We start from the raw sequence: 12,178 nt of genomic DNA on the forward strand, positions 1-12,178 counted from the left end.
TTGAGTGCCTACAAAAGGAAAAACGACACCCCTGTGGACAGCCCAGGGGGCCCCGCACACACTTCCCACCCCCCTTACGATACACCATACACCCCCTCAACCAAGACACATGCCTGACTCACAATTGCCAACCTCACCCCCCAGGCTTCTGCCCCCTGACCTGCTTTCCTTGCTCCTGGAGGAGGGCTACGCCACACCGTGCCACTCAGCTCTCCTGACCTTGGCTCAGAGGCCTCCTGCTGGCCTTCCCCTGAAAGACAGCCACAGCTAACCTACACAGGCCACCTGACTGGCCCCAAGTGCCCTGCTCTGCAGGCCACACTGCTGCTGCCCACTCCTCTGGCACATGCCTTGCCGCAGCCAGGTCAGTCTGACCCCTGGCACCCATTCCCGCACACAACCCCCCTGCCCTGCACCCACTTTACACAGCACCACGTCTGACTCCCTAGGCTGGCACTTCTGCTCTGCCCAGCTGCCGCTTCGCCCTACACCAGGCACAGCTCACGCACGACTGACTCCCACATGCCCAGCAGCTCCCCATGGGAACTCACTTCCAAACACAGCTGCCCTGCAGAGCCTGTGCTTGCACACCCAGCAGATCAGCAGAGCCTCACGCTCCTCTGTCCTCTGCACACCCACACCAAACCAAACCATCAACCTACTCCTCAGCACCTGTGGGGCCCAGAGCCCCAGCCCCAGGCTTGCCTGCCCACGGCAAGCTGCAACCAACTCCAACTGGAACCAGACCCCCACAGGATGACCTACTCTCCAGCAGCCTTGATAACAAAAGGCTGGCCCTGCCCAGCAGGAGACCCCAATGGCAGTCTCCCCCTGCCATCCCTTCCCCCAAGCCCCTCCCCACATCTGTGCCCTGCCTGCCGCTCCCTGCTCACATTTCTGCTACAGACCCTGCCATAAACCATCCCATTGCACAGCTGCATGCTCCTTTCACTGACATCGCCACACAGCTGGCATGCTCGCTGGCGCACACGCACACAGCACACCCCTGGCAGATCACACCCTTCCCTCAGGCCGCTCAAACCCAGCCTTGTTGCCCAGCAGCTGCAGGCCTGTCCAAGTAACAAGTCATAAGCCACGCTTCTCACAACCCTCGCCCCAACATAAGACACAGGTAAGGCAGCGCCCAGCAAATCCCACCAAGCCACATGCCCAAGCTACTCCAGGCCTTCTCTGTTGTATATACAACATTGTTAAGGGCTGCACACCATTTCCTCCCCTGTGGGGAGACTCTGCATCAGTCCCCAGCAGGACATCCCCTCCCCGCATGGCACCAACACCTCTGCAAACTCACCCCTCTCCTGGGAAGCACAAACTGCCCCAGACTCTGATAAGACCCACACTGACAAGGCATGCCCCCCACTGCCAGCCAGGGCCCTCTTCTGCTGACACAAGACACTCCCCTTTCAGACCCCAAGATTTTGGGCAGACTCTGACTCACCCTCTCCACTGCCCCTTACCTGGCTGGCATCCAGCCTGCTGCCCCAAAGCCCTGCCCTACACACACCCGCTGCCTGGGAAACACAGACATTCCCACACACCACTTTCCTGCCCAGTTTTATCTAGCATAGGCCCAGAGCTGCCTGCCCTGTGCCACCGGGCCCCTCACCTGGTTCACCATTTGGTGCTGCTGGACAGTTCTCTTCTCCTTGAACTCCTCTGACTCTATGTGGATTTCATACATGGCCCCACAGCCCCCTGCAAGACAGAGACACACCAGCTCAGTCAGGTCTCACACCCAGGATCTCCCAAGCACCTCCCTCTAGACACCCTGCTCTCGCCCGCTCTCTCCGCAACCAACTCATGCGCCCCTCTCACACAACGACACAGCACATGGCCCACAAACCCCAAACCAGTCACTCATCCCCGTCTTTGCCCCTGTGCTCTGCGGGCCGCATTCGCTTGGTCTCTGCCAGACGCAGGCTAATGTGGGGGTCAGCCGCCTGTGGCCTGTGGGCTGCACCCAGCCTACAGAACCCTTGGAGGCACCCCTAGACAGGGCACCTCCAAGGCATACAACAGCCAGAGCTTTGTCTCCTACCATGCCACACCCCAGGCCAGGCACTTGCCCCATGCCACAATGCAGCTCTGCAGCAAAAACAACAGAGGGAACCAGAGGCAGCGGGTCCCATCGCTTCTTGACAGACAAAAGCGCTCTGAGACTCCTGGGCTACCAGATCGGCAACAAAGAGTGGCTATCAACAGGCACTTCCCAGACTGGATTGGGAAAAAATACTACATCCCAATGCCATTCCACATGGATTAGTGCAGGGGCCGCCACTTTGCAAGCTGCTTCCGCCCCACCAGGGCAGAGGGACAAACAGGGAGGTGGCCGGGTCAGCAGGGGACTCGCAACACTCCAGAGCCCCAACCACAACAGGCCACAACATGGCAGACAACAGGCACTAGGGGCAACTGCAAGGTGATGCCCTGGGGACCATTCCCCCAAGGCACGTACTCACACAGGGGGCCTCCCCAGTTGCCTGCAACTACCTAGCACCAGGACCACACATTCACAGTGGACATTTTCCCGCCAGCCTCACTTTGCCATTCAGCATCAGCCCCCACAGACAGACTCCACAACACGCAGAATCTATCCTACGCCTACACAGGTGCCCACCAAGATCATCACAGGCCTACAAGGCTGCCAAACCTGAGAGAGGCTGCCAAACACCTGGACAGGGGCCACACCACAACACTCAGACTGATCAGGGATCCAGGGGGGTTTCCAGGGCTAGGACTGTACAGCCTAGGACAGACATGCTCCAGAGGAGGCAGGATACACGTCACCAGTACATTACACAGTGGCCATGAAGTCCCCAGGGATCTCTCACTGTCTCTGTCTCTCTCTCTCTCTCTATCAGGTGGCACTAGGGGATTGCCTTCGGGACGAGCAGGTCACCACTCTAAAGCCACTTTGCAGAAGCTCTTGCATACGTTGCCCTGGGACCTTGGTCCCTACACCGTCCCCTAGACATCTGCCAGAGACATCCATTCCCAAAGGGAGAGGCCATATACATGCAAGACAGGACCCTCCTGACAGACTGGCTGTGGCAGACTCAGGGGGGAACTAGTAACTTGGCCTTTCCAAATCCTCTAACAGCAAAAAGCAGCAGAGTCAGACAACCCAGGGGGATGGATGACACACACTTCTGGACATGCCCCAGGCACCCTCCACCAGGGCTTTTGGCTATCCGGATGGACAGAAGCTTGACAGGAAATGACTAACCTAGTTAGGGAGGCCACTAAACACAGTGCAGCAGAGTCCCTCGAGTTCCCCTGGCAAACACCTCTTTCCCAGGCTTCACTGGGTCCATCCCCACCACACTCCTGGTCCCCTAAAACGGTATGGCCCCCAGAAACCCTGGCCTGTCCACATTTCCTAGTGCTTCTCAGCTCCAGGACAGCTCCGACATCACAAAGAAGCCTGGTCCCACAGCCAACTGGGGAGCCTACACAAAAGGAAACAAGCTTTGCTTGTGCTGCATACAGAGCGTGTGTTAAAAAAAAAAGGCATGGGGGAAAGGAAAGGCAAAACCTCAGGCACACAAGCGGCCAGGACATCCTACGAGCCTCCAGCCCAGAGGGGCAGCCTCACTCCAACAAAGTAATGGAACGGCACAAGGCCACAAATGCCAAACTGGCCACTTGCATTCACCCCGACATCACCCGAATACCACCCACCCTGCGCCAGGACACACAGACGCTGCACAGACACTCCGAGGCACCGTACAAACGGACCGCTCTCGCTGGCGCTTGGATCTGCCACCTACCGGCACAAAGCCTGCACCCCAACATGGCAGGAGAACAGGGAGTAAGAGCACCAGTGACAGACCTGCTCCAGGACACCCACTACCATATCGCCACATTGGACATCCTTCTGGGATGCCAGAGATGCTCCGCCACAGCACCTTTGACCTTCACCAAGCCACACAGGACACTGCCAGCAACAAAGATGTTGTAAGTGCACTGATGCAGGGTAACCCCTTGGACCGCTGGAATGGCCAATAAACACCATGCTGGAGACAGAGGAAGGACAAGCCTCACATCACAGCCAACATACACCATGCCACAAAGACTGGAGGAGTTAAGACTTTGTGTGGCCAGGCCAACCTCTTCTCTGGGACCCAGTGCCCGGGGCAGAAAGAACGCGCCACCTTCCAACACCAGCCGCCATCTCCCCGAGCTGGCAGAGAAGCCACATTTGCCCCCTTATGGATTGGCTCTGTCAGAGCTTACATCAGTCCGGCCCTGCCATCAATGGGACCCATGAAAAAACAACGCCCGCAAAAATCCTGACCTGTCACACATGGCCCGCACCATCGGAGCCACAACCCAGCCCCTGTGCTGCCAGGCAGGCAGCCCAGAAGGCTGGTTCATTTATCACATGGAGGTCGGGACCCCACCAAGTGCAGGCATGCAACTCCAGTCTGGCAACTCACAAGAAACCCATGTGAGAACAAGAGACATGGGGTTTTGGGGAGACACTTGCTGGAGACTAGCAGGACAGGTCACTCTACCTGGATGACAGGCACAAGTCCTGGCAATGAGGCACTTGCACCACTGGAAAACTGGGGAATAAATGGAGCTCCAATGGCAGAGACCGCCATCAACCAGGAACTAGGAGATCTTTACATCAGCCTTCAATGCAGGCAGAAGTTACGGCCAATCCCTCACTTGAGCCACTCCTCCCAGGACACGGGTCCCTAGACACAATCCACATTCAGGCGGCAGCTCTGCCACAAAATAGATCAGCCACAGCAGCAGGCAAACCTTTTGTGGTGGACATGCCACAAATTAGCCCCATACCCCACCCAACTTCCACTCTGCTTCCCTTCTCCTGCCCAACCTGCTGCTCCACTTTCTGCTTCCTTCCTTGTGCTGCCTCCCCAATCTCCTGTTCTGCTTTCCGCTCCCTGCCCAATTTGCCTGCCTGTTCCTACCCCAGCTGTCACACACATGCTGCAGGGTGGCCACCGCACCACAACACAGCACCTCGCTGACATCCACCCCATGCATACTGTGGGAGCGACACATTGAGATTGGAGACCTACTCCCTGCAGGAGGCACCTGATCCCTACACACAGTCCCTGCACCACACCCCCAATCATCAGGATGGGCTCCAAAGCAGACCCAGGGAACTCCCAGCCACCACCCGACCTACACTGCCTGCCAGCTCCATTAAGCCAACAAAACTATAGGATCCAGCCCAGACAGCGGGGGCTTGAGCAGCATTAGGTGGGGAGGGCTTGGACTGGCACACCGCCAGGCGTCAACCAGGCCACAGCCAGGCACCAGGGAAAAAAGCAACTTAATTTTAACACTTCTGAGTCCTGAAGTCTTAGAAAGTCTCTAACAGGTGGCCAGCCTGTTAGGAAAAGGACCTTCCTACCCAGGTTTTGCAAACCAAGTGACTACACAGCCCTGAGTGGGTATCCTGGCAAGCTGGCAGTTGAACAACAACTGCAGTTCAGGACTGAAGAGCAAAAATCCCAGGGGAGTCTACGTTTTTAGACTCTACTGCTTGGCTACAATATTAAAAAGCTGACCAAATAAGGTAGAAACTTATATTACAATGTTCCTAAGAGACGCTACTGGAATTATTAGCCATCCATATATTCTTATTGCCTATACAGGCTTCATCTTTGCTTACTGTTAGCCTGATCTACCATCAAGCCCCTCAAGGTAGGCCACTTATACACTAGTTTCTTCACTGCACCTGCCCCGAGCTGTCTAAAATAGTTCACACCTTGTGACAGTCTCTCACCTGAGCACACCATTCACCTGTTCCTCCCTTAGTCAACCTAGAATCAGGCCACTACAAGCATCTCTAGACCACCCGACCCTTGAACAGCTTCAGACTTACAAAAGGCTACAACAGGAAAGTGACCTCAGAGTCACAAGTCCCTAAAAGCCTCCCCTCCTCACTCTGTGATAACCATGCTACTACCCGTGACATGTCTCCAGACATCTTTCCCACACCCTTGCCACTCACAGCACATATTTTAACCAGCCAAACCTGACAAAGGATAAAGATCCACAGGCAATATGCAGAGGAGCAATACAGGTGATCACAGGCACGGAGGGGTGATGTAGGCTAAGGTTCTCTGACCTTGATAATGACCACTTGGAAGGGGATGAAATACATGCAGTGAATTACTGTGTGTCACAGAGACAGCACCCAGGGATTTCTCTCTCTCCCCTTCTCAAGACAGCAGACCCACAGGACTCAACAACCACATATTAAATAGTGTAAGATTGGTGTTGTAGCGGTCCACAAAGGATGCCAAAAGCAAGAACTTTCCTTGCCTCCTGCATCATTTCTGGGCCATCACGGCTACAACATTGCTCTTGCACTACCATTCCTTAGGTCTCACTCGCAAGGTAGCCATTTCACATCTAACACAGAGACTTTTGCCCTCGTGCCACTCCATCACCGGGTGGCCCTTGTGAAGCTGTCCTTTTCGTCTGCCTCCCTGCTCTGAGTCTGCCCAGCCCCCTCTTTCAAACTGGCTGCTGGATCCACCTGGTCAAGCTGGGTGACTGGGGTGTGACAACTCCACAGGGAGGGGGAGCTGCTCACTCTTCCTTTGTCCTGAGTTTTTCCCTCAGAACAACCTGGTGACCTGGCCTCTCTGCCTGAGGGTTGGTCTACATCCAATAATGCCTGTTTCTGGTTGGGACATAGTGATAAGGTCACAAAAGCTTTAAAAGGGGTCACTCCGTTTTGGAGGTAGAAGTCATTATGGGACACTGAAACAAGCAATAGGCCTCCACAGCTCCATCCGTCTCTGGATGAACATGTGAGTAACTTACCTAAAATTAAGCCAGTAATTTAGGATTAAATGAACTATCCGCGTATCAAAAGGGCCAACAAGCCCATTCTGCTTTGCTCAAGTCGGTTTTCTTTCAATTTTCCCTTGTTTTGGATTCCTTCCTCACTCTTTGATCAATAAAGCTATCTGTTACAGCACACCTTACTGAAAATGCCTATGAGGGTGAGACTAGCTTTTAAAGCCCCCTTCGCCTGGCTGGCTATGGTGCGCATAGCTTTTTACTTTACTTAGCTATACAGACAGAAGGTGTGGAGGGGAAGCTAGGCAGATGGAAAAACTAGGAACCTCCTTCAGTGACAGGGAGGCAGCTAGGGACAACAACGGCAACCTTGGGACCAGGCACAAATTCACAGAGTCAGAGAGAAGTGGGGCTGAAAGGGGCCTCCAGAGATCACCTCTAGTCCAACCCCCTGCCTGAGGCAGGATCAGTCCCATCCTGACCATCTCAGACATATCCATCATCTAAACTCTCCATAAGACTACCGTCAGCCCTGACAGCACAAAACATCACCCCCGAACCTGCCACGGGGAAAGCTGGGGAACCACAGCAGCCAACACCCTGACCTGACCAACACAGCAGCCAACACCCTATGAAATGTTGCAAACATACAATCAAGAGATCCCAGGAAGGGGATCACACTCCCAGCTACAGAGGAAGCCAACCCGCCCCCCAGCGGTCCCTATCAGTCTGACCAGGGGGTGAAATTCCTTCCTGGCCCCAAATTGGGGGATCAGTCTGACCCTGAACAGAGGGGAAGACCCTCTAGCTAGGAACTTCCAGCTTTGGTCCCAGCAGGAGCAGTGGCACAGCCCAGTCTAAGTCCCCAGCCTACACAAAATGCCTCTCCGGTGCCTCCCTCACCAGACTAGAACCCAGGGACTTTGTTTTCCCCTACTAGGTGGCAACTTTAAACCTAACTCATGGGAACTCTTTTCCATACAGCACACAATCACCTTGTGGCCCTCATCACAACACAATGCTGGGCGGACCCACATTTAAAACGCGATGGGGCAGAATCACGCAGAAGAAAGTCAACAGCATTCAGACCATGGTACATCAGGGGGACACCAGCAATTCTGACCTTTCAAAACCTCCAATGACTGGAAGCTGCCACGGAAGAAGAGCAGAGTGGGGAAAATCCTGGACATGCCCCATTCATCCTCCCCCTCTGCACCTGCACTCCGATACTAGGTGCAATGGGCTTATTTGCTACTCACAGACAGTAACCTTGATCCTCTGGGAAACTATAAGCCTGCCTTCATTAGAGGAAGGCCATTAAATGCATCAGATTAAAACTTTGGGACAGTGCAAGAAGAATCAGGAGCAGAAGTGAGGCGCTCACCCGTTGACTCTCAAATGTGTTCAAGGAGCCACTGGACAGCACCCAGCAAAACTCAGCTGGGAGACGTGCACAGATAAGACAAAGTGAGGCAGCTGCACAGTTGTCCATGATCCTTCCTAGTCTGGTAGATGGGCACTCTGGCCACAGCCAAAAGCAGGGTAACCAGAAAGTCCTGGCACTGGGTGGGACTATGTAGGGTGCATGTCCAAAATAAAACGTGTGGCAAGGACCTCAGGCACCAGCCTCTGGCCTGGACCATCAGCCACCAGCCCCGGATGGCAGAGGCAAGAAACGCCCCTGGAACAGAGAAATGCTGCAAGAGCAGATGCTGCTATCATGCTGCACAATTCTGTTCATCCTCATGCTGCCTGGGTACCTTGCACTATAGGGCAGGAGGCAGAAGCAACTTTCCTGGGCCCCATACCTGACTGCTCTTTCAAGGCCTTATTTCAGCTACCTGCTACCCAAAAGCCCAGGTATAATGCAGGCCTAGGCAGGGCACAGGATTTGGTACAAAGGGCCACTGCTGCAGAGCCATTCTGTGACAGCCACTGTGCCTTTGCCCTTCTTCCAGAACAAGAGACTGAATGCAAACGGCCCCAGCACCTACACAGATCTGAGCAGACCTCTGGGAAAGCAGTCCTGAGTAGCACCAAGGACAGTTACGACCTGGCCTGCTTAGTCACTCCACATGGGAGACGCCTGGGAAACGCCCACCACATGTCACACACCTAGACAGAAAGCATGCTACATACCAGCCAGCCTGGTCCCGTGCCAGGCTACAGAGGCTAGGCCATGGAAAAAACACTTCACTGAAATAGCACAAGTTAGATCGAAATGAAGCACGTAGGGAAAGACGCTCACCTCAGGCAAGGCGCTGGGAACCCTGACGAGCACAGAGCTATAAGAGAGGCAAAGGAGACACTTGCTAGAGACTAACAACATACCCATATCAGCTCTAGGTCTGCTGCACGCAAGAAGTCATCCTAAGGGTCAGCCGGACCGCGGTTATCTAATGGGATAAAATCAGGGCATTGAGGGATCGATGCAGAAGGATACCACCAATGCTGAGAAACTAAGAGAGCTCTCTGCGTTCACCTGTTACAGAAGAGGTTAAGGATGTTCCCTCACCAGAGCTGCTCCTCCCAGGGCACCGGTCAGTAGAACCAATGCGCAGTGGGGCAGCAGTCGAGGTGGTAACAGAAATGGAGATGCTGGGCTAAAGGATAAAAAACGAGGAATGGCGACTAATGGGCCAGTCCAGGGTCCCCCAGGGATCTGTGTTAATACCACCACAGGATAATGTAGTCTAACTGATCCAAAAAATTCAGAACAGTAAATAGAGGTAGACTGCAAAGACTTACTGAGGGCACATCCCACAAACCATCCCAATGGGCACAAAGAAGGATTTTGCACATTCAAGCCAATGGCCGCCGCCGCAAGGACAGATGATGTTCAGTATCATTATATGCAAAACAGTGCACGTGAGAAAACCTAAGGCAACTCATCCACGTGCTGACAGGCTCTCTGTTCTCTTTTCCCATGCAAAGAAGAGATCTTGGCACCATCAACAACAGCTGGCTTACTACATCAACTTGGGATGAAGCCTCAGACAAAAAGGCAATTCCCCAGTTAAAACTACAACCTATCTGAAAGCCAGAGGAGAGGCACCCATTGAGCACTGTTCACCATTCAGGTTGCCACACTGCTACAGCAAGATAGAAGAGCTAGGAAAGGGACTGAGAAGACCAGCCAGGATGATCAGGAGAATGGTAGGCCTTTTGTACACTGAGAGCTTACACAAGTGAGGACTCTTCCGCCTAGAAAACTAGCTCTTGAAGGAGACCAGTATAGATCTCTAGACTCCATTAAATGGAGCACAGTACATTACTACCAGTTGCTTAATTTCAGTGCCATGCAATATCAAAGCCAGGGGCTACATTTAACTACTAAGTGCCACATTTAGAACTGCCTCAAAAAAGCTCTTTCCCACGCACCAAACCATTATGTTGCAGACCTCCTCGTCACCCAATACTGCATGCACTTGTACTTGGCCATGATTAAAGGAGGAACCAGCCAAATTCACACAGAAGAGGACCACTGGTTGCTACAAGGAAGACAATTTAGGGGGCAGAATCTGAGGCAACCCCCTCTACACCTCTGATGGCTGGAAGCTGCAATGCGAGTGAGGCAAGGGGGAGATTATGGCTACACCCCACTCCCCACAGAGTCCACCTTCTGACGCTAAGTGACACAAGATACTAGTGAGGACTCTGAAATTCACGCTAAGCTGGGGCCTACTCACAATGAGTTAAAATCCAGAATACTGATACTAACTGCATAGTGCAAAAGGATGCAAGTTCACAGCTAGGCCATCTGAGAAGAAACAATGAAGTATCCCTTCTAGCTTATCTTACTAACATTCATGATTTCACGCAGGCTCCTAGTTGTCTAGTATGTAACAGTATTAAATGTTTATCCTTAATTAATTAGTATGGTAAATATTTCTCTTGCAATTAACTCAAGTTATGTACAGAAAGAGCCATTCTCCATATGTGATAGATGTCTCCTTCTGATTTATTTACGTTTTGGCTAGTGGATCCCATGATTTTCCAAGGACACTCCCCAAAACCTCATGTTTTTCCTGGTTATTAATCAGTTTTTTGGTATGTACCAAACTTAGTAGAAATGAATAACCTCTCGTCACTGAGGAAGGCAATTCATTCAAATTGGAACTTTCCAATACCCAGGGATCTGGGTTTTCCGTTCTCCACAGAAAAATGGAGTAAACCGTGGATTTTACCTTTAACTGGAAGCAAATGCGGATTTCTCATTTTACCAGAGAAACCCACAGATTTTGCCATTTTCCCATGAGCCCCAGGTAGGGCTTGGGGCCACAATGCATGGCTGCAGAGCCCCATGAGGGAGTAGGACAGCTATCCTAGCTAGGACAGTTGGAAGATACAGACTGTCTCTGTTGTCACCTGTTTGGTGAGAAATCATCACCTTATAGCTAACTACTGAATTTTGCTTTGGTTTGGGCTCATTTGACTTTGAATATTTATAGTAAATAAAAGCCTTTCTGTTACTCATCGAATGAGGTGCTGTGTCAATTCCTTAAGCTAATTCAGAACCCTAGGGGTTTTTTTATTTGCCAAGTTATAGAACCTACAGCCTCATCCAGGCACTGACCATTCCCAGGAAAGATCCATACATCTTCAACAGTCCAGAAAAGGAGATACCAGCCCCCAGCACCACACCTCAGACTCCATGCACTTGCCTCCTCCACCACGCTGCTCTGCAAGCAAACCTGGAGGCCCCTGCCTAGCTCCGCTTGTCCCCCAACACCCCCCATCATGACGCCATGCACCAGACGCAGCCAGCCCAGAGGCCTCCGCTTACCGGAAATATCCACCACCTTGATGGCAGAGGCTTGGGGGAACTTCTGCTGCAGTACCCGCATCACCTGGGCCTCCCCTTCTGTCTGTGAAGCTAGTGCCCTGCACTGAGGTGCACACAGCAGCAGTGCCTGGGGGCAAGGAGAGATTGGATGAGGTGGGAAGGGGGCATCAGTGCCACAGCAGCTGGGTGGAATTGGGGCCTGCTACGGCTGGGCAGAAGCCCCCAGGCCCCGGCCTTTCTGCCCCCACTGCCCGGCAGCTCCCCCTACAGCACGTGCTTCCTGGGCCGGGCAGCGCCCAGCGCGCATGCGCCAAGTCCCGCCAGCAGGGGGCGCTTTTGCACTGGTGGCATCCCCAGCCCGGCCCGGCCCGGACAGCGCCCAGCGCGCATGCGCGGCATGCCACCTGCAGACGCCGCTACCATTGGCCGAACTCCAAGCGCGCGCATGCGCGGTACAGCACCTGCAGGAGGACGCCGCGGTTGCTAAGCAATCCCGCAACAGCCTTCCCCAGCTAAAAGAGGACACCCTAGGCACGAGCAGGGACCCGCACCCAAGACCCCCCCCCACCCCCGTACCCG

At 53.5% G+C, this 12,178-nt stretch overlaps 1 protein-coding gene across 1 annotated transcript in view; it reads right to left on the reverse strand.

Moving 5' to 3' along the window:
• BOLA3 (bolA family member 3) overlaps positions 1–12,178 on the reverse strand; it is a 17,827-nt gene that overhangs the window by 5,297 nt on the left and 352 nt on the right. The window contains exons 2-3 of the mRNA XM_019514302.1: positions 11,600–11,801; positions 1,628–1,716 (exon numbers count right to left, since the gene is read on the reverse strand). Coding sequence (XP_019369847.1) covers positions 1,628–1,716; positions 11,600–11,801 — 291 coding nt within the window. The remainder of the gene's footprint in view (positions 1–1,627; positions 1,717–11,599; positions 11,802–12,178) is intronic.

This window comes from Gavialis gangeticus, unplaced genomic scaffold (assembly GCF_001723915.1).
Source record: "Gavialis gangeticus isolate Ggan-Ray unplaced genomic scaffold, GavGan_comp1, whole genome shotgun sequence".
NCBI classification, from domain to species: Eukaryota; Metazoa; Chordata; order Crocodylia; family Gavialidae; genus Gavialis; species Gavialis gangeticus.